At 38.8% G+C, this 24,023-nt stretch overlaps 1 protein-coding gene across 1 annotated transcript; it reads right to left on the bottom strand.

Moving 5' to 3' along the window:
- Positions 1 to 5,677: 5,677 nt before the first annotated feature.
- On the bottom strand, positions 5,678 to 24,010 carry CCDC59 (coiled-coil domain containing 59). Its single transcript, XM_077832609.1, has 4 exons — positions 23,852 to 24,010; positions 21,696 to 21,918; positions 11,402 to 11,501; positions 5,678 to 7,877 (listed from the first exon to the last, which is right to left on the bottom strand). Exons 1-4 carry the CDS (start codon positions 23,979 to 23,981, stop codon positions 7,716 to 7,718), a joined length of 615 nt encoding a protein of 204 aa, XP_077688735.1. The 5' UTR covers positions 23,982 to 24,010; the 3' UTR covers positions 5,678 to 7,715.
- Between the last annotated feature and the right edge of the window lie 13 nt (positions 24,011 to 24,023).

Raw genomic sequence — 24,023 nt, 5'->3', positions numbered from 1 at the left:
GTGGTCAGAAATGCAGGTGTTTGTTTTCCCCTCAGTTCAAAGGGAAAAGGGTTCCTCCTACATGATAGCAAAAATTTCAATGGGGAGCTCCGCCTTCTGTCACACCACTATAAACAGAGTTAAGTGAGACTGTCATAAATATAAAGGGAAGAGTAAACACCTTTAAAATCGCTCCTAGCCAGAGGAAAAACCCTTTCACCTGTATAGGGTTAAGAAGCTAGGATAACCTCACTGGCACCTGACCAAAATGACCAATGAGGAGACAAGATACTTTCAAAGCTGGAGGGGGTGAGAGAAACAAAGGTTCTCTCTGTCTGTGTGATGCTTTTGCCGGGGACAGAACAGGAATGGAGTCTTAGAACTTAGTAAGTAATCTAGCTAGAGATGCGTTAGATTCTGTTTTGTTTAAATGTCTGAGAAAATAAACTGTGCTGAATGGAATGTAGACTCCTGTTTTTTTGGCTTTTTGTAACTTAAGGTTTTGCCTAGAGGGATTCTCTATGTTTTGAATCTGATTACCCTGTAAGGTATTTACCATCCTGATTTTACAGAGGTGATTTTTTACTTTTTCTTCTATTAAAATTCTTCTTTTAAGAACCTGATTGCTTTTTCATTGTTCTTAAGATCCAAGGGTTTGGGTCTGTGTTCACCTATGCAAATTGGTGAGGATTTTTATCAAGCTTTCCCCAGGAAAGGGGGTGTAAGGTTTGGGAGGATTCTGGGGGGAAAGAAGTTTCCAAGCGGGCTCTTTCCCGGTTATATATCTGTTAGACGCTTGGTGGTGGCAGCAATAAAGTCCAAGGGAAAAAGGAAAATAATTTGTACCTTGGGGAAGTTTTAACCTAAGCTGGTAAAAATAAGCTTAGGGGGTTTTCATGCAGGTCCCCACATCTGTACCCTAGAGTTCAGAGTGGGGAAGGAACCTTGACAGAGACACAGCTGTAACTATTCTGGCCACACAGTCTCAGCTTTTGGCATACACACAGCTCATGCTGGGAACACAAATCATAGACCATCTCTTCTTTATGTATTTTTAAAAAACATATTCTCTTCTCTGAATGCAAACTGCCCTTTAATAAAAAGGCTTTAATAAAAATTACACAATAAAACCAGCATGACCAAATTAGCATGTTATACACCAGTAATTTAGACATTTTATACACTAATTCTAATGTTATAATATTGTTATCTGATGTAGGATCTGAAACAAATAGTAGATATACAAGGTTTAAAATATTAAATTATTTCCACTGTCTTTAAAAACAAATTGGACTTACCCGCAAAATGGGTTCCTGAAATTCCAGTCCTGAACAGAGACTCACAGGATTTCTCATCTTAGTTGAAACTGATTTGTTAACTGATTAATTCAGATTTTGGGGATAATCCTATTTTTGGAAAATATGGAGGGAGATGAGTGCAAATAAGAAAATAGTAATCTGAACTGGTATTTATTGTTAGCTATTCTCTAAACTTCTATTGATTGTTAGAAAAGTGACAACAATGTTGGTGATGATGTGGTGCAAGAGAGATGTAAATGAACATCTTGAAGGTCCAGATTCTAGAAATATCCCTGGATGAATTAATTAATTAGCCATGGATGAATTAATGAATCCTAGCACCAGCAGGAGAGCCCTAAGCTTGGACTACACTGGTTTAATAACAATTTTATACATTTTTTATATATGGTTTTAATATAAATTTTAATTTAATTTATGGAATGATTAAAATAATTATAAAAATACTGAGTTCTTTTGTACTGACAAAATATAAGCCCTATCTCTTCCCACACTCACAGTAGAAATAAAAATAAGGTAAGTATAAGGAAGTGGGGACAAAAGTATTTTGTTTTCTGCTTAAATGTAGGACTTCCATTCATTATACAACACTAACAAAAGCTTAAACCAGTTGCTATATAACACTCTACAATGCACAGTGTGCTTGATCTATTCAGAAAATAGTTTTAAAGAGGCAGACAATCCTCAGGTCGCTTTTTTGTTGAGAGACAAGGACTATCACATAGTTTTTTAGAAAACAGATAAGTAAACAATGATTAAGAACTATCTATTTTTCTCTTGGCATTCGGGGAAAAGGGATGGGGAAGCATGCAAGGAAGAAGGAAGTCTCCCAGAATGGCCCTCTGAACTGGCAAAAATTAGTCTCCTTGATTATTAAGCCCTAATCCCTAGAGGGGAAAGCTGTTAAAGCAATCACTTGAGAAAAGGAAAAGAAAAAGCAAAACATTTTCTTTGAGGTTAGAGGATTTGTTAGAGATACTGAGAGACTCTAGTGACAGGGCCATAGAAGTAGCTACATAAATAGAATGAGAGTGACTCTTGTTTTCTATTGCAAAAACCAGAAACAAACTCCAGCTCTGTATACTGCCAGCAACTGGGGAGAGCGGGAGGGGAGTAAGCTCTAGCTGAAGAGGCTAAGATGATTCCACATTCCCACCTCCTTCCAAACACAGTTGCCAACTTTCACACAGTAAATAAGCACCCCGACTTTCACAATAAACCAAAAATCAGGCTAATCCCATTTCAAAACAAGGCCAAAACAAGCCAATCCCTAAGAACTCTAACACTCTATGTGACTAGATCCCCCCGGCGTGCAGTCTGGGACTGTGGTGGACCCTCTGTGCACTCCAGACTCTCTCCCCACCTTGTCCCTGCTTGCCGGGAACTGATCAAAATAAATAAATAAAGAAAGAAGCAACAAGCAACTCACAAGCCAATTAAGCCACAAACAAGCCCAATTGCTGGGTTTTTTTCCCCCACAGGTTTGGCATGTCTGCTCCCAAAGCCCGCATAAAAGCCACACTTTTCATACTTTTTCTCACACTCCCTTAAGAAGGTGTTATTTGGAGATCTGAAATTTCTATTTAGAGACTTCAGCAGGCCTTCACATAGCCTTCACATCTCATTACGTTATGAGCCAACAGTTCAGCAAAAAGTTCGAAAAACGATACACTAGCAAAAATTATTTGGCGAGGAAACAGGCTTTTAGTCTTTCCCTCCCTATCTTTTGTTAGATAGCTTTTTCTAAACACCTTTGTCCATCAATCCAGTTGAAACTGTGTCTAATAGCTCTTGATCAAAAGATTAAAAATGCCTTTCTGAAAGCAGAAAGAGACACATTACCTCCTAAACCTAAGAGCATGCTATAGTAATTTAATCAGTTTTCAAAACTATATATTCACTTTATAACTTGTGGTGTTGGCATAATTTACCAAAAACCTGAGGGAGAGAAGATCTGATATCCAAGTTGTCCCAAATTTTCACCAACTCATTATTGGGAACAGTTACTCTCTCTCAGCTCCCCGTTTGTAAAATGGGGATTGTAGCACTTCCCTACCTCACAGGGATGTTGTGAGGATAAATTCATTAAAAGGTGTAAGGTTATGAATATATTAAGTGTAAGATACTACAGTGATGGGGTTAGGGTGACCAGATAGCAAGGGTGAAAAATTGGGACGGGGGTAGGGGTAATTGGCACCTATATCAAACAAAGCCCCAAATATCGGTACTGTCCCTATAAAACTGGGACATCTGGTCACCATAGATGGGGTCAGTATAAGTACTGTAGACAGGCAGAAACTATTGGACTGAATGGATGTACTACTGAATACACCCAGCTACAGAAGCTCAGTTGCTGACTCAGGACTTGAAGTTAGGTAAAACCACAGTGGTACAAATAAAACCCACTCAGGCTCTAGATATTGCCACACTATAGCACCCTGCCATCCTCAACCTAACCTATCCTTCACTGACAAATTCACATCTTTCAACAAGCAGCTCCTTTCACAAGATGCATCTTAAAAAGAAAACTAAATATAACTCCACCCTTTCCTGTTCCTCCCAAAATAGCATGGAGTCCTGCAGGAAGTGTGTGGAGAATCCACCGGAAAGGTCTTGCCCCCACTTCCCTCCCAAATAGCCTGCTCCCTACCAGTGCTTAAGTTGTTATGGAAAAGGTGCCAGGGCTCAAACGATATTTTTACTTTCATAACTGATGCAGCAAGCCCAGGGGTGCCAGGGCTAGGAACTGCCAAGCCAAGAGGTGCTGGGGCTCAGACCTGGCACAAATTAAGCACTGCTCCCCAACCTTCAGGAACTGCTGCTGCTGCTATGGATTGGGGCTGGGACCACCAGGAGAAGCAGTAGAAAGCATTGCTGCTGTGATGAGGTGCTGAACTACAATCAAGCAGCAAAGAAAATTAATAAGTGACTGAAGGCAGAATTCTGAATCTTTAAATGAGAATAGGAGTCTGCCAGAAATGTTTAGTAGAGTAAAATAGAGTAGAGACAAATGTTTTACAGGGACAGCTTATATCCCACTATCTGAAGTGGTGATAGAATCCATAACCCCTGAGAATTTCCTAATGAATGAATCAAAGGTTTGGGGCTTGTGAAATTTCTCCTTAATGTTTTGATGACTAACATGATGACAATTATCTGTTCAACAGTTATACCTGGGGGTTTGGGAAAAACAATCCAAACAAGCCCCTCCAAACATTAACTAGACACAAATCTGTCAGGAAAATGTCTGCCACCTATTTAATCATGTGCAACAGCATTATTATAATTATGTTAGTACTTCATTCATATACATTCATAATTGTATGGAATGGTATATAGTTTACTGTATGCTCATAAGCCCACTTTCTTCAATTTCATCCACACTCATTTAAATTAAGCTTAAAAGTTTGTTTGATGGAATACAGATGGAAAAGCAACCAGGATACTTAAATTAATTTCATGTGAATAAGTTACATCATATTCATTTTTTAAATGAAAAAAACTCATGAGTTAATTAACCATATGCAAGAAAAAAAAATTGAAGGGCAGAAGTAGATGTGGGAAGTGTAGAGAACACCAAGCATAAATTCAAAGCCCACTGTACTTTCAGAAGTAAAAGGAACTGAAATGTAGTTGAAGGTACTCCTCATTTATATCTTCAACTCTGCACAAGAGGAAAAGGTGGAAACAGGAGAGTACCTCCAGATGGAGGCTGCTCTCTAGAACACTGGTCTGGTGCATTTATCCCAACAATGGCGATCCATACAGACCGTGCTTGAGAAAGGTGAAGTACTAAAAATCATACCCCAGAAACTGTATGAATCTGTTTTCCAGCCACCAAAACCAACTTGAAGCAAAAATGCTGAAAGGCACTTCTCAATAAAGACCATTTTCCTGCCACAGTGCAGCTTTCTATGAGCAAAGAGTTTGAGAGACTAAACTTGGAAAATTTCAGCATGGAAGGTTAAAGTAACTGAAAATAAGAGGGTAGGATAGAAATACCATTAAAATTAGTGATGGTGAGTGTGATGTGCTGACTCTATAATAAAGATGACTATTCAGATATACAAGAGCCTTTACTTTCTCTCCTGCAGGTAATGCATTCATCTGCTAAAAAAGATTCTTAGGAGAAAAGCTCACACTTACTCTGTTGCCAAATTCTATAGTATACTGCTTGAATGAGATTACAGCAATGATGCAGAACCAAGAGGGCAAGTTGGGTGAAGAGGCAGTAGGAGGCAAATCCTTACGGCTCTGAGAAATGAGAACAAACTGTCTATCCCCAATTCTAAACTACTTCACTCTGGAGGGAGCTTAAAGTCAACCAATCAGATTTTATAGTTTGTTTTCTACATGAGTACTTCAAATAAAAACAAAGACAGCAAGAGGATTCTTTTATTTCAGAAGATACTAAACATCTCATAACAATACATTGTTAATAGCATAAATATTTCTCTAGAATTTTGATCTGCAGATCTGATGGTTCTTCTTACGGTGTATGGCCTGAAGAAGTCTTTCCATCACATTCAATTCGTCCTTATATGGAATGGTATCAATGAGAAATTCCAAGTTCCCTCACTGCTAATTATGTATATGGATGTGCAGAAGGGGACCCTCTAGAGAGTCTCAGCTTAGTTATTTTTGCAGCCTTTGCTTTGACAACTGATCAAATTTGAAGATTCATCCAGGTGTCTGGATGAACAGACCCTCCTCCCCTTTGTGTCTGAATAATCTTTATCAGATGTAGAGACTCATCCGACATTATTTATTGGCTGTCAAAGCAGGGAGAGAATTTTGACAGGACTGAAATTCCACATGAAAATCTAAGAGGGTAGTTTCCTTTCAGTAGTACTCTCAAAGCACCCCATCCCCTAAAAAATAAAATAAAATAAAATAAAAAAAAAAATCAAACTTATAAAGCAATACTCAAAGATCAAAGAAATAACTTCATACCTTTTTAAACAAATGTGGTTTACACCACAAAATATATTGCAAATTAAACTATGAGATGAATTTTTTTCAACTTGATATGAATTAATGCCTCACAGTTCTTAAAGGGGACCAATTACACCTCAAATGCACCTTTTTGTTCAAACTTCAAAACATGGCATTTTAATATATGGAGAAATAAGTTAAAAGTTTTATAAACATTTACCACTTTTGTAATAAACCCTTGTGAAGTGAGGTTCTTCATTTTTGTATTGCACCACATTATATTGACCATACTATGCTTGTTGCTATTTAAAATTACAACCTTAAAAATGATTTTCTGAATGCTATGGAAGATAGAAACATGGGAACATACTGTTCTGAAAAAAATTTTAACTGCTGCCATGGCTGCAGGCAAGTGTACAAAAATTAACATTTTTATAGCTACACCCAAACCTAAATATCATTAGCATTAGTAAACATCACCATCGCCCAACTTAAAAACAAGCCCATATTTACAAGATTTGCCTGAATGTTTTCAAGAGAGGAAAAAATTCTCAGTAGAAGGAACCATTACTATTAGATTTAAAGTGATAGCATGGAAAAATGTTAAACAGATGTAAATGGAGTTCAAATGTATTTATGGACGATCCGTTTCAAGAAGAAGAGCCATAAACAAGATATGCAAAGATATTTAGCTAACATGTGGAATGACCAAAACACATTATCTGTGCAACTGAAAAAACCTAGATGAGAGCATACTAATCTCTGGAAAATCTTATCCTAATAGGGGCAAGGGAAGTGTTCTAATGCAGTGATGCAAATGAGACTGTCTTCACTTCTCAAGCAGTAGTCAAAATGTCTTACTTCCATTGATGAGGTCAAAGATTTATTTATTTAAAAATCCACTGGTATCTTAGAATTGGCCACAGAATTAAACATAATTAATACAATACCTAGCTCTTACACAACATGTTTCCATCAGCAGATCCCAAACTGCTTGGCAAGTTCATTCGATATCACGTTCACATAGTTTACCATCCTGTTTCTCTCTATTCAACAGACATGATTTCAGCAGCCAACAACACAAGAACTGCTAGCGCTGAAAACAAATGCTTTATGCCATCTGAAAAGCAGCATGGAATCCCAGCTCTCAAAAACGTAAAAAGTCTCAAACTAGCAATTTGGGATATTGGCTGGTAAAAATCAAGTATAGAACTGAAGAATAAAGCAAGGTGCTAATTAGAACATTTACTGTAAAGGTTCAATATCCCACAATCTGCTTGAGCTAGAAATATTATTTTCAGACCAGTACAAATGTTTTCAGGACCAATGACTTTCTCCAGCACAATCCTGGACCAATAATCAGAACAAACAAAAACAGTTGCCATATATTCTCATAAAAAAATAATCACCTACAATAAAAAGTCCCAGTCAATACATGTATTTAGTAGATTGATTTAATTCACTGAAAAGAGAAGATAATCTGGTCTATGTTTTTTGTTGTATCTTCTGAAGGAGAAATTCTATTTGTAAATTTAGATTTGGCTGTCCTTTTTTGGTCCTTTTACTTAATATTTTATAAGTTTCCATTTTCTTTTGCTTGTAGAGCCTTTGAGCTTCTTCTCTTTCTCGTTTCCTTTTCTCTGCTGCCTGAAATAAAAGCAGCAAAAATGTAACTGACATGAGAACATCAGAATCAGTACAAACCCCGAGACGTGATTTTTAAATAATTCACGCGTCTTCGTGAAAATATTGGAAGTTGGGTACTATACTGGTTTTATGGCCACCACCTCTTTTAAAAGAAATTTGAGAACTGAAGAAGAGTCAGATATTATTGTAACAGAAACAAATGTTACATTTGCCTAAAGCATTGGAATGAAGACTGCGTTGGCAACTTCACATCTGTGGCACAATGCTACTCTCTACCATAAAGCTAAAGCTCTTTTGTCTTTCACACAGACCTTTCTAAAGGGCTGGCTGAGGCTGTAGAATGAAATCCCACAGGAACGAAGGAAAATCACAAACCTCACCACCTTCTGTTCCAAGGGCAAGACACATTTTTTTTTCACCTGCTTTCTATAACAAATACATTGCAACATACATATTAAAAAAACAAACTGAAACAAGAAATAAAAGCCTCCCCACTACAACGAGACACTGTACTACACACACTTCTCCCATTGGGGAGAGAATGAGAAAAAAAAACTGAAAGGCACACACATACTACAGTGACGAGCATGGTATAAAACTCTTTATATAATATTATTCAGCATTTAGGGCCAGTTTAGGTGCTACTATCAATATTTTGTTTTACATTGAATAAATTATTAAAGCAAATTATATTTTTAATGAGCACGCTAACTAGTTTGATACACTGAAGTCATGTCTGATCAAAATACGTGAAGCTGCCACTAATCAGACTAAAGGCTTGCTTCAGTTTATTTGGATGGCTGCTCTGATGGGATTTTATTCTTTGAAATGCAACACATAAAGGCCACAAAGACAGATGTCTTAGCAGCAGTGTGCATGTCAAGAGATGCTAGTTTATAAAATGCATATTATATTCTTTTCATTGCATAAATAGGCTTCAGAGTGTTTTGTAGACATTAAAAACACATGAAAAACAATTTTATGCAACAGAAATATTTCATAATTCAGCAGGAATAGTGCTTTATGTTGTATGAAAATATGAAGCGAGTTAAATGTAAATAACACAAACAAACATTTCTAAATAGGAATCCCAAAGCAGCTGAAAAATCTAAATAATGGCAAATACTAAGTCCCTTTCAAATACACCAAGTGTCCATAAATGAGTATTTTATTAATTAACATTACTGAAAAAATACTAAAATGTGTGGCACTGAACAAAAACAAACATCAGACACTCCTAATCAATTGCATTTCATGCAGGCCAGACAAAGAACCATCAGAGAAAAGTTACTTTAGATCAGTGCTGACATTGGGCTTGAAACAAATTATTCTGGAGCAGGAAGAATGACCCTGTCCATGTGGAATATGCAGGATGGCTTGTGTCTACAGGTATACATTTTGGAGGCTCTTCTTACTGACACGACTACAAGAAAACACGTTTCTATGGAAAGGAAATAAACCTGACTTGTGGTATGGACAGATATGCTGTCTTAAAAAACATTAATATCATTGTGTGATCTATTAGAAACTTGATGTGTCAAGATTTACAACACTATTTAGCACTTAGGTGCAAACAGCAACGATGGAAGGTCTTACACCATCTTGTAAAAAACTTGGTTTTCTGGGGTCATTTTTCCTTGGCATCTTTAGGAGGATTTTGCATGCTCTGAATAAGTGGAACACCTGAGAAAAGTTAAGGGTCCTCTCTTTGGAGGAGCATCCCCTCTCTTTAGAGCCTGTGGTTCAACAGCCCTGCTGTCAGGCATAAGGGGGACACAGACATGGAAATCCTGCCTGCAGAATAGGTGGGAGTGAAGACCTCTGAGACCACACTACTAGGTCTGAGTATCAAAGCCTTTTTGATCGGGGGGGGGGGGGGAGGGAGAGGGCGCGGAGGAGGTTAGGATGACTTGCTTCCCCCTTCATCTTCTGAATCACTTTTACTAGTGACAAAAGAGGAGGGGGAAGCACAGAAAAGATGATTCAACTATCTGTGAGCCAGAGCCTCCATTCTAAGAGATTTCTGGCAAGTTTCCTTGGTGAAGAGTCTCACACCTTTATGATTTAACTGCATGAAAATATATCCCCCAGGGAGTGAAGTGGGAGGGCGCTAGATCCCTGCATATAAATTGGTCTGCTGTATTCAGGGTCCGGTCCAAGTTGTCCATCAGCTGACAGCTTAGCACGTTCACTTCTGTGGTGAGTGAGGGAAAGATATAATAAACAAGTCCTGCATCCTGACTTCAGGTGTCATTTTGTTCTCCAGGAACTTAGGTTTCATTAAAGAGTCTTAACATTGATGGTTACAAAAAAAAACTTTCAGTATGTGAATTGAGTGTAGACTGACAGTGACTGTCTGAATTGCAGATAGCTTGGAGCTAGCCTTAAATTCCAATATTGTTAACTGTTTCATTGCTAAGCAAAGTATGGAAGGAATGATCCTATTATCATAGAAATGTAGCTCTGGAAGGCACCTCAGGGGTCACCAAGTTCAGCCCTTGTGCTGAGGCAGAACCCAGAAAACCTACATCATCTCCGACAGGTGTTGTCCAACCTGTTCTTAAAAACCTTCAATGATGGGGAATCCACAACTTCCCTTGGAAGCCTATTGCAGAGCTTAACTACCCTCAGAGTTAGAAAGTTCTTCCTAATACCTAATCTAAATTCCCCTTACTGCAGACAAAGCCCTTTCCTTCTTGTTCTGCCTGAACATGGAGAATAATTGATCCCAGTCCTCTTTATGACAGCCCTTAATGGATTTGAAGACTTATCAGATCCCCCTTCAGTCCTCTTTTCTCAAGACTAAACATGCCCAGTTTTTTTGCTTTTGACCTTTCCTCATAGGTCAGGTTTTCTAATCCTTTTATCATTTTTGTTGCTCTCCTCTGGAACTTTCTCTCGTTTATCCACATCTTTCCAGAAGTGTGGCAACCAGAATTGGACACGGTACTCGAGCTGAAACCTCACCAGTGCAGTATACAGTGTGACAATTAACTCCCAAGTTTTCCATATGATAATCCTGTTAATACACTCCAGAATGATATTAGCCCCCTGTTTCTTTTTTTTTTTTTTGGTGCAACTGCATTACACTGTTATCTCATTATGAACATTTGCAGTTTCCAGAGCGAGTGACATCTCAGTTAGATCACAAATGGATGGCACGGGGGAGATGTCACAACTTATTTTTCCCCAGTCAAAAAATCAAGTCCAAGAAGTCCAAGCAGGACAGCCAAACCTCACTGAAGGGAAGCCAGATCAAAGAGCACAGGGGTCATCAACTCCTGTGAAGTATGAACTTAGCCAGATAAGTACATAGTATATTAAAACCCACAGAGAGAACAAAACTCAGGAAACCCAGTGCAGTGCACAACAGGAGAGCATGAACAATCATATTTTAACACTTGTACATTCGTGAGTGGTGTTTAATCTGATTTCGGAGACAAAGAATATCATTTACCTCCCCCCTCCAATTTAACCTCTGGACACAATCCTGCCCCAAATATCTCAATTTAAGATGTGTTCACCTCTTTCTTCTTGGCGCGTTCAGCCTTTATTTTCTCATATTCTTCTTTTGCTTTTTGATTCAAAGTTTTCTTTTTAAACTTCTTTTGAGTCGTATGTGACCTATAACGGACAAGTGTACATGTAATTAGCTCATGGGTCTTTAGATTACCACAATCATAACTGTAGCACAAAGCAGGATTGATTTAGTATAGACTATTTAGGAATTAAGTGGCTCTAAGAAGAGGCCATGAATCTTTACATTAAAAAAACCAAACAAAACAAAAAACAAAAACAAAATACCCTCTTTTTTCACAACAAAAAAGGCATTTGTCTCTTCATTCTTGTGTCTGCTGGGACTGCAATGTGTTCTTGATTACACAAATACTAGAAATCTCACCAAATTTCTATACCAAAAGCACGCTTAGTCCTGCCAAGAGTGCAGGGGACAGGACTAGATGATCTCTCGAGGTCCTTTCCAGTCACAGGATTCTATGATGCTTACCTGATCCAAACCTGTGGATTATTTATTTATCACAATCATGATGGGATCAAGTTTCTCAGTAAATTCTTAATATACCAGCGACTGAACTACATGGAGCTGTGTGCACAAAGAGGAATGGCAGGGAGTTGTTCTAAGTAGTACAGTGCCTCTTGTGCCCTGTGCATATGGCCCACAGAACTGAGGGGTTGCATTAGGGATATTTCTGCTCCCCACATCACCACCCTCTTCAGACTGCAGAGAATTCCATGTAGTAATCTGGCAGGAGGCAATGTAGCTTAGCAGGGGTAGATGTTTCCTGCCACCACACTCCCCCTCCCTTGTGGGATTTTTCTTTGTAACAGAGTTATCAACCTTCATGATTTTGTTCAGATTCCCAATTTTTACATTATTTAAATAGCATGATAGGTAAATAAGGACTCAAGCCATTAGCAACATTTAAACTGGTTCTCTTTGAAAATAGGTAATACTTCTGAATGAAAATACTTCTGCCAGACAAACTAACAGGTGGATAAATTCCTTGATGCTCTATAGTTTAGATTTCAGAGATGACAGCTAATCAGTGCCATCTAGCAAACATGATATAGGCTCAGTCAGAAAAAAAAGGAAAGTTCAGATACTGTCTTAGAACTCATGCTGACATTCAAAAGTATCACATTTATTTTCTGCAAGTCATCAGTTTATTTTCAGCTCCATCATGTGGCAAGACTGTGTACTAACACCTAAAATTGAGAGCACACCATTTTCATAGTATGCTACTATTTTAAATAGTAATGCAGTATACAAAGACAAATGCCAAAAAAAAAAAAAAATAGAATAGAAACACCATAGACAAGATTCTACTTGATATCCCCTATACCTTAATACAGAATGTGGTAAAGTGGCAAATAATCCCAAACTATATTAACTAGGATTCAAACTATTAAAAAAATAGCAATTAATCGCAAGGTTTAAAAAAAGTCACAATCACAGTTTTAATTAGTGTTAAACAATAATAGAATACCTATGTAAATTATAAATATTTTTGGATTTTTTTCTACATTTTCAAATATATTGATTTCACTTACAACACAGAATACATAGTATAGTGTTCATTTTTATTATTTTTATTACAAATATTTACACTGTAACGATAAAAATAAACAGTATTTCTCAAATCACTTCATACAAGTAGTGTAGTGTAATCTCTATCTGGAAAGTGCAACATACAACTGTAGAATTATCTTTTTTTTTTTTTTTTAAACATAACTGCACTCAAAAGCAAAACATTGTAAAACTTGAGCGCCTACAAGTCCACTCAGTTCTACTTCTTGTTCAGCCAGTTGCTAAGACAAAACAAGTTTGTTTACATTTATGGGAGATAATGCTGCCTGTTTCTTATTTATAAATGTCATGTGCCTTTCTCACTTTCAGGTAACATATTTGAAAATGTAGAAAAATATCCAAAAATATTTATAATAAATTGAAATTGTATTCTATTATTAACAATGTGATTAATCACAACTATTTCTTTTAATCTAGTTAATTTGTTTTGCATTAATTGCTTGCATTAGCTGCGATTGACAGCCCTAATATTAACTGTCATGAATCAAATTCACGTAGCACATGTAATACAGCAGCAGTCATACAATCAATAAGAGCAAGAATTTCTGGAGACTCAACTTCAAGCAACTGTAACACATTAATACAAAGTGACTGAAAACTATACTTGTACAACCATATTAATTAGTACAATAATTTCACTGTTGCACTATAATGTATTAAGTGTTTTTAAAGATAAAGTGATAGATTTATATACTTAAAAACAAATAAGATGCAACAAGATTTGTAATTAGCTCTGGCCAAAGTTCCAATGACAGTAAAATCCTCAGAAGTGAACATTATCACTAGAACACCTCAGTGAAATTCTCTCTTCAATATATGAACTACTAAGAACAAAATTTTAAGTCTCAGCATTCCACATGAGAATTATGATTCACGACAAGGGGATAGTTGGAGAGACATCAGTGATATAATCCATCACAGAGTATCATCATCTAGTACAGTGGTTCCCAAACTTGTTCCGCCGCTTGTGCGGGGAAAGCCCCTGGCATGCCGGGCCGGTTTGTTTACCTGCCGTGTCCGCAGGTTCGGCCCATCACGGCTCCCAGTGGCTGCAGTTCACTGCTCCAGGCCAATGGGAGGTGCTGGAAGTGGCGGCCAGTACATCCTTTGGCCTGCACCACCCACTAATCGGGGCACCTTGAATATGTGAACACCTTAAAACAGGGGTTCTCAAACTTGGGGTCGCGACTCCTCGGGGGATCGCAAGGTTATTATGTGGGGGTCACAAGTTGTCAACCTCCATCCCCAATCCCTGCTTTGCCTCCAGCACTTATAATAGTGTTAAATACAAAAAAATATGTTTTTAATTTGTAAGTGGAAATCACACTCAGAGCCTTGTTTTATGAAAGGATAACCAATACAAAAGTTTGAGAACCACTGCTTTAAAATGATATACTCAAGTGAAGAGATGTAGACAAGTGGGATAAAATAACAGCCTATGGAGGCTGCATACAGGAACAATATGGTGTCCAAGCTGCAGCTGTCAACGATGAAAACGGAAAGTGAAGAGTCAAAGGTTATAATGGCCAAAATTAAATAGTATGTAAGAACCATAGTCTAAAGAATGAAGTAGGTGAGTTATCCAATGGATGCTTTTGATTATATGGAGTGGGTAGAAACCTACTATACAGCAGCCTAAGTAAATAATTGAAAGATAACACAATTTTTTTTTCAAATTGTTATTATGGGCTGCCTACAAATGTTCTAAATTTAATCTCTATTGCTTAGCTGGGATTGGAAACACTTTCAGCACAAAATGCTGAAATTTACTTTCTGTGAACATTTATACAAATAAATTGGATCACCCGAATGGCTGCAGACACAGAAAGGCTTAAGAAAATTTAAACATTTGAATTAAGCTGTGTAAGTGTGTAAAGTATCTTCTATTTTCACACTATTATCACAGTTCTAGAATTGGATCATGGACACTGTGAGTGATGAACTGATTGACAAGATGAAAGATGATAACTTCTGTATTGTAAGAAGAACAGTTAATCTGAATATTGAACTGTAGTTAAAAGGTGCTGGGTCAAAATTAAGTTTATTTGAAAGTAAGGTGACAGGACTCAGGTGCAGTTGGTTCAGGCATGTTGAGTAAGTGGATTATGGAAATTTATGTAGAGTGAGGAAGCACAATGAGATGATATGGAAAAAGGCCCAGGCAGGACCCCATTTACAATACATTTTGCCTCAAACTGCTCTACTAATAATCCCCTATTTTTTTATTTATATAAAAAAAATATTGTACTCATCATGGAAGTGCAGACACATTTGGAGGACAAAACATATGTAATGTGTATTTTTAAACAGCTGTCATGACTTTAGAAAAGATACAAGGAATACCTTATCCAATTTAAGATGTAAGCAAAAGTTTAAAAGTTAGTGGAATCTTTTCATTGACTTCAACAGGAATGAGATCAGGGCCACTGTGACAAGCAGCACAAAATCTAAAATAGATTTGCTTTGCAGTCCAAAAAAAAGATACTAACAATCTTCAGAAGCACATTATCCCCCCATCATCCGAGGGCACTGGCTGATAACATCACCACCTAGTAAATTACCTGTAGCACAACAAAGGGAGTGTTTGCAAAAAACATTTTCTCCCTATTAGATTTAGAAACCAATCAACTTACCTTTAAAGGGAAAAAAAATAAGGATTTTTAAATAATAATTTTAACATTAAACACAGTATTAAAAAGCAGTTGTTCATTTTTCCAAATAAAAGTTCAAAGCTATTTATTCCATAGAGACTATCATTTTCCTGTTAACATGAAAGTAGGAAAATTAGGACAGAAAAATGCCTTTTGCATTCACACTCAACATAAAATATAAACTGAAATTTAACTACCATTCTCTTCCAACCAGTGTAGTTTTAATTTAAATTCCTTTATTGCTACAGGATCTGGCAGGCATCTCAGTTAGTAGGATCTGGGGACGAAATTAGTAAATTATTTGGCCCAGAATCATTATTTCATTCTTCCACTGAAGTCCCATGGAAAAATTCTCATTATTTCAGAGGGCTCAAGAAATGTTCCCACTCATTTTTCCATCATGTGCTGAATAAATTGTGTTATGTGCCTATGTGTGCCACCAGCAGAAACAAAAAAACCTAGATATAATATATATTTTTAAAAAGTTACATAGGGATAATTAGTCGAACCAGGACAAGTTTGGCATTTTAGAACTCACTACTCAAAGAATTAATTTTAAGTGTAAGAGAAATAAAAATTATGAAATGCATAGACCTGTCAAAACACTAAAATAACACTTTGAAAGAATAAAATTACAGCGAATATGTGCATTGAAGGAAGTACCAAAAAGCAACAATAATAATACAAGTAGGTGTTGGGAGGTGAGTTTGAAAGAGACTGTGTGTGTTGGCTGCTGGTGTAGGGCTAAATTTGATAACTGTACTATAAGAATTGATGTAAACCTTGATTTCATTCTGCCAGCCACCTTTTTTGAATAACAGAAAGGAATGACTGTGTGAGACTGGCATCCTGTTTCCCATATGCATTACAATTAGGACCTGTTATAAAGTTTAGTTAGTAAAAGACAGGATTTTGTATTGTGTCTATGAAAAATAGATTAGAGAAATGTTGAGGGCCTGAAGCCCCAATGTGAACTGTTTTAGTTATAAGATTTAGCAAGGCTTAATTTACAATGTAGACTGTTTGTATGACTGAGGAATACATACATCAGGAAATGATCAGGACTTGTGTATGTGTTGTGTGACTGAAAAGCATATGCTAACTGTTGTATTTACAATAAACGTGGCACTTTGCCTTATCCCTCTTATAAGATCCTATTGGTATTATTTTATTAGTGTAACACTAATTGGTGGAAAATTGCAGAAGGGGGAATGCTGGCATTTGTCCCGGTTATTGTAAAACCAGTGTGCACACGACCTGCTCTTAGGAGCACGACATTATTATTGGTTAACCAAGCCTGCTGACCTCTGGAAGGTAGAGGCTTCATAAAGAGCTCATAATATTCTAAGCTATGATTACAGAATCCAAGCCAGATTGTTCACTGAAATATCAGGGGTAACAAGAGCCTAAGGGCCTGGCAACACGCTGAACGATATCAGAGGTAGATGGATCAGAGAATCTAGGCTGTGTCACTCACTGAGCGATATCAGGGGTGACGTAGGAAACAAAATAAGCTTGTAAAAATGTTTAAGGAAAGGGACCAGGAGCGGGGGGTGGGGGGGTCTGGGGGGGCTAGTTGAGAAGCCTACCCTCCTTGCTAAATTGGTAATGGAACAAAGCTTGTGCCCATGGAAAGGGACAGTTCACCAAAAAAACCCAAAACCCTCCCGCCAGGATCGGGCCCAGATAAAGAAAGCGAAAAACAGGCTACAAGCCCTGAGGGCATGGTGGCAGAAGTAAGGAAAGGAGTAAGCGCAGACATGGGGAACAGAAACAATACTTGGAATGGTGAAATCTAAGTTGATTAAGGTGGTTTTTTGGAAAATGAGCAAGTGATTTAACTAACTGCAGAAGCTGGAGGGAATTAAGCAGCTAAACTTTGTGAAAATGTTAAAAAGAAAAAAAAGCGTTAGAGGAAAAGAATTCTTGGTTTCTTTGCAGCCATTCTGAAGGAAAAATGGGCCCTTTTCCAAAGGAATGTCTGTAAATTAGCCAGGCAAAAATAAACTGATTAAAATCATTTGGACAATTTAATCAAATTTGCTAAAAGAACATAAGGAGGTTCTATTGGAACTTAACTGCCACAAATGTATAAAGGGAATGTAAGATATAAAAAACAGAGCAGCGTGGCAGGAATGTTAAGAAGAAGAAAATGTGTATGTATCTATCTGTGTGTGTAAATATGTAAAGTTCTAAGGACCAATTGGTTTTGTTTCCGTTTTAAATACTGCCACTAAAAATCCATCTGACTCTAATTGAAAGTTGCAAAACTGACAGAACTTTTTGCTAGACACAGGTGATTAGTACTGTTTGGCTTTGGGATTTGGCATTTAACCCTCAAGAGGTAAATCAATGCTTTACAAAATTTAAAATGTTAAGTTGTGGCTGCAGGAGGGCAGTTAAAATCAGGAGAACAGGAATAGATTCTGGATTCTTTTTTTGTATTTGTTTTTTTTTTGGTAACAAAATAGCAGATAAGAGCTGTAGTAAAAGAATAAGAAATTAAAAAAGACAGCGCTCCTCTGAAGCAACAGCAGGAGTGAGGTGCACAAAACAAAAGAAGCAATGTTAGAAACACTGAACCTTAAGATGGCTCTGAGTAATCAAACTGTCACTTTGATAAAGGTACATGAAAACTCTGTAAGCACAAAAAGAAATAGTTACACCTTATGTAAAAATTGATATGGTTAATGTTATAGAAGTTAAACTATGTAAGGAATGTACATTTTCCCCAGAACATGTGCAGTATACATTGTAAAAGAAATGCAGACATACTATGCTACTTAATTAAAATCCTATTAGGGCTCCAAAGGGAGCCTCACAATAGGTTGTGTTTTCTTTTTCAGGTCGCTGTATGTTTTGAAAACAGGAGTTAAAAGTGAAGCGTAATCAAAACTCTGTTAAAAGTTAACTGTGTCCCTTTTAAGATAGAGTCTCTAAGCTGCTGATGGCTTTGGATCCAAAAGCAAGCAAGGAAGCAGTCTGTGTTAATGCAAATTACCTAACTGATAAAGAAAGCAGCACAAAGAAGCTGCAGATAAAGGACATACCTGGTCAGCAAACAAATTGTCTGAATAAAAGGCATGGTATAACAAGATACTTGTAACAGATTTAATGTTAATAAGTACCTCTGCAAAAATGTATATAGTGTGTATGATTTTTGGAAAAATCCTTTAAGGTCACATGGTAATGATGCTTCTCAGCTATTACCTGTAAATAAACTTAAAGCTTATCACAGCAGGAAAAACATTATAAACTTGGTCTGCTGTATAAGAAGGGAAACTGAGGTACCGCACCTCGTGGATTTAATGATTAAACAGTGGGATAATTTCCCCATAACTCTTGAAAGGTAGAAGCCATTGAAACCTGGCCTCCCTATAGAATAAAACACAGGAAAGTATGGGTGTAATTCCTCTGTTTTGCCTGCAATCAACAATGATATTTGTGAAAGAAATATTTTAAGCAATAATCTGCCACCCCAAAAGGGGTAGAAACATGTTCTTTTTGTCTTTCAGAAAATCAGGAAAAGCTGATACCAGCTGAAAAGCAACCCGAAATCCATGAATCTACTGTCGCAATAGAAATTGTGTTTTGTGTTCTATGTTTTGTCTTGTCAATGTTTGGGGTAATATCAGAACACACTAAGGTTTTAATACACTTCAAAAGAAAAAAAATCACTAATACTGCATCCATTCATACTAATATATGTTTCTAGCATAGAAAGGCCAGACATTTTAATTGAATAAATTGTTGTTAAAATCGCACACCAACAGGCTCTGGAAGCAAAAATATGGAAAGTTAGCCCACTCCCCATATTGCACATGGGATCCTTCTGGACCTCGAGCCAGTGGACTGGGGAGGGAGGTAGGGAGGGAAGCTATTGGACACCAGAGGTTGCACTGAGTGGGCTCCTCAAAAGTGGGTGTGCTTGTCCTTGCCTGTTGCTCCAGAGCTCTGTAGTAAAGATATTTCACTAAAATCATGTATGTGAAATAAATTGAATAATGAGACCAAAGAACTGTATAATGGGCTATGTGTATGTGTTAATTCTTGGAAAAAAGTGTTTTGGGAAGATAAAAGTGTTAGCAACCCACCAGTAGACAAATGTAAATGTAATGCAAGTACTGTATTTACCAATAATCGGCTTACTGTAAGCACTGATTTAGCTAAGTTCTCTATCAATCTTGGCACTGAATGGCAGAAAGTTGCCAATCACCTGTTAAAAGGTAAAAAGGTAACACAGTTCCTAGAACAAACAAAAAGGCAATGTGGGAAACTAACATTCATATTATATATGCAAGACTGGAAACATGTTAAGAATTGCCACTGCAGAAAAACAGATAACAGCTTACCATTGGTATAATGTTTTTAGGGGCTGGTCACCCACCTGTAAAGGCATACTGTCAATTATGCTTCATCCACTGTTAATTGTACTGGTATTATCCTGCATCTGCTTAATTGGAATAATATGTATGTGTTGCTGGATAAAAAGACTGTTTGTTAAATTGCAACCACAAGCTCAAATCGCCTCTCAATATGTGGCTATGAGACAATTATATTAGATATGACCCACTCAAGAACTGTTCTTAAGGAGTCAAAAGGGGAAATACGTAGGGCTAAATTTGATAATTGTACTATAAGAATTGATGTAAACCTTGATTTCATTCTGCCAGCCACCTTTTTTGAATAACAGAAAGGAATGACTGTCTGAGACTGGCATCCTGTTTCCCATATGCATTACAATTAGGACCTGTTATAAAGTTTAGTTAGTAAAAGACAGGATTTTGTATTGTGTCTATGATAAATAAATAAATAAATGTTGAGGGCCTGAAGCCCCAATGTGAATTGTTTTAGTTATAAAATTTAGCAAGGCTTAATTTACAATGTATTCTGTATACTTTTGAAGGTTTCTGTGACAGAGTGTTCGTGTGAATGAGGAATGCATGCATCAGGAAAAGATCAGGACTTGTGTGTGTGTTGTGTGACTGAAAAGCATATGCTAACTGTTCTACTTACAATAAACGTGGCATTCTGCCTTCTCTCTCTTATAAGATCCTATTGGTATTATTTTATTAGTGTAACACTGGGGAAAGCTGTGGCGCTGTCTCTTTAAGACACTCACTGAAAGCTCTTCTGCTCTGTCCTGAGCCCTGTCTCCCCTCCCCGGCTCTGCAGAGATGGGGTACATGGGTAGTGGGAGGGGGAGAGAGAGACAGACTGTGTCACCTGGTGCTGGGGAAATTTCAGAAACAGTGCACCATCTCTTTAAGAAAGGCACTCAGAGTTCGGGGCTTGTCTACTTTACCGGGGGATTCACGCACGGTGACCAATGCATCAGTGGTCGATTTAGCGCTTAATCGACCGCAGATCATTTTCCCATCGACTCCTGTACTTCACCGGATCAAGAAGAGTAAGGGAAGTCAACAGAAAAGCGTCTCATGTCGACATCATTTAGTGGGACCTTGCGGTAAGTAGATCCAAGCTATGTTGATTTGAGTTACGCTATTCATGTAACTCAAATTGCATAGCTCAGATCGACTTTTCCCTTTAGTGTAGTCAAGGCCTCAGACACTCACCATTCAGACTGCAGCAGCTCCTGAACCAGGCTGTCCCCCTGCCCTGCTCTGCGGAGATGGGGTACAGTGGCGGGGGCCAGGGAACACCCTGACATCAGCTCCCTTCTGCACAGCCAGCAGAAGGGTCCCGGGAGCAGCTGCAGGATGGTGCAATGCAGGGGGGGAGGGGCACCTGAACACATGCTACTGGCTGTGCATGCTCTGCTATCAGGTAGGCGGCACTTAAATCTCTCCTCTGCCGCCGCCCAAGCACATAGCTTACAGGGAACACAAGATGCAAACCCTAATTATTGTCAGTTTTGCTTTCTGGTTCTGATAAAATAAGCACAAAGCTGTTGTTTGTAACAATTCAGAATAATATTTAATGTTAAGAAAATATATCTATACCTTTACTTAAAGATAACAAACCAACCATAGGACCTAAGCTGTGGCATCAGGTGACTTAAGAACGAAGGGGAAAAATTGTTTTAAAAATGATACTTACTTTACTGTTGTGCTGCATTTTTGTTCTAACAAAACTACAGTTCTTCTAGATTTTGATTGTTTCTCAAGCATTTCCTCCTCTGCTAAATAGAGATGCTTCAAGTGCTCTGGGTAAGAATCTGTATATTGAACTTTCCATTGAGGATGTGCCTTTCCCTCCTTTTTTAGTAATTTCTTGTATTCCCGTTGGATCTTTTGCTTTCTCCAAAATGCAAATCCTTGCCCTGAAGCCATTAGAAAGCGTGAGTTAGACACAAACTATCTAAGAAGGTAACTTAATAATAATACGCTTTTAGTCTGCTAGTGCATTTTTCACTCGTTTTTCCATCACATGAACCAGAACTAGCACCTTAACTGTTACTATAGACCAGGGGTTCTCAACCCCTCCCCCCAATCCCCTCCCCACAATATGCTATAAAAACTCCATGGCCCACCTGTGCCATAACAACTGATTTTCTGCATATAAAAGCCAGGGCCGGTGTTGCAGGACAGTTGCCTGGGGCCTCATGCACAGGGACTCCCCCGAAGATATATTGCTCAATCTTTGGCTTCAGCCCCAGGTGGCGGGGCTCAGGGCCCTGGGCTTCAGCCCCATGTGGCAGGGCTTCAGCTTTCTATCCTGGGCCACAGCAAGTCTAATGCTGGCCCTGCTTCGCGGCCCCCCAGGGGGCCCCGGACCCCTGGTTGAGAACCACTGCTATAGACAGGGCTTCACTGTTTTAAGTTGTGTCAAGAAAACTGAAAAAGGCTTCAAAACATGAAGGTGAAAACGGCTGATCCCTACATTAGCACTTAGGCTGCTAGCACTGTTGTAGCTGCACCACTGTAGGAAAGTAGTTGCAAAACATGGTAGTGTGGGGTGTAGCCTTGCTGGTGATAATCACTTAAAAATACTTGGATGAACACACCAGACGATTCATAAGGTCTCCTTACTGCTTTTACAAATCCATTTTTGAACAGTGTTTACTTCTCATAATCTCTTGCTTTCAGCTCTGCGTATGAGATCAAAGGGAATTCAAAGAAGCGTTGCTAAAAATAATCTTGGATGCCCAAGAAATATTTAAGTACAACTGGAACAAAACTGTCTCAGTTATAGAAGTACAATGCTTTAAAGTACTTTAAAAGAAAACATTGTCTTATATCTCTTTCTTCATTTACCTGCTTTTTATAACTGTCCAGGGAAGAGCTCTCTCTCAAGCCTAGAAATATATGTCACCCTCAACACATACATGACTATTATTAACATTCATTCAAGTCAAAGAAAAAAAATAAATAAATAGTTGTTCCACTCTGTATAGCCATTTATCAGTTAGAAGCATAAATGGGAGTCTTCTTTTCCATACAGAAGGATTAAACCATTCGAGCACTTGGATAACTGCACACGTGGTTTCCCTACAAGCATTTAGCTTAATCATTCCTGCTCAACGGCCAAAATTTGAGAGTTGCTTGGCTCACCCTTCAGTATTTTCTCTAAAACACTTTATCACTGATGTGTCTCCTACTACAAATGAAGGAATTAAAATGCATTTGCAACATATGTATTTCTTTATGTCCAACGAACCACAGAGCTGACCTGAACCCAAAGCAAAGACAGCTTGGGAGCCCTTCTGCATTCTGGGATCTCAAGAGCCAACTAGTTACAACCCCAGCAACTCCACTTTGCAAGGCTGGCCCCGTTAGATCATGCCCAGCCTTATCTATTTACAGCTCTCCAGTTAGCTTAGACCCCGCTCCCTGACCAATGCTAAGGAGGGGAGAAGACCCAACTGAGCCAGAGTCCCGACACCATTCCACGGGGGAACCCTGCTCCCAGAAACCAGGCGGGGATGAGGCCTGGAGCACAGGAAGCTCCTGCCAAGAGCCTCCCACTCCTCCCCATTATAACGGTCAGAAAAGCGACAGGCTTAGCTGCAGCCCGTGAGCCCCGGGCAGCCCGGGGCTACATGCAACGACGGCAACAGGCCCCGAGGGGCTGCGCGAGCTCTGGGCACAAGGGGCAGGGACGGCCGTTGGGGGGAAAGCGCGATTTCCCCCTATCCCCCGCGCGCTGCCCCTGAACGTTGGAGCCCGCGCGAGGCCTCTGCGGCGGCGCTCCCTCCTCCCCCCGCCACAGGAGCCGCGGGGCCCGGGCGGCGGCGGCTCTCTCTCCCCACTCACCCTCCCGAACATTCCCCAGAAAACTCTGCTGGGGGTCGGGCCGCCACTGCCGCTTTCGGCGAGGACCCTGGGCCGCCGCGGTGTTTCTCTTTGGGGTAGCCCGACGCTTCGTATTCCCTGCCGGTGCCATCAGCCTTCCTGCGGTCCCTCACGCTCGTCGTCGCGCTCTGGG

Source organism: Eretmochelys imbricata, chromosome 1 (genome assembly GCF_965152235.1).
Source record: "Eretmochelys imbricata isolate rEreImb1 chromosome 1, rEreImb1.hap1, whole genome shotgun sequence".
NCBI classification, from domain to species: Eukaryota; Metazoa; Chordata; order Testudines; family Cheloniidae; genus Eretmochelys; species Eretmochelys imbricata.
Note: the sequence above shows the minus strand (reverse complement) of the source record. Positions and strands in the feature narration are given on the sequence as shown.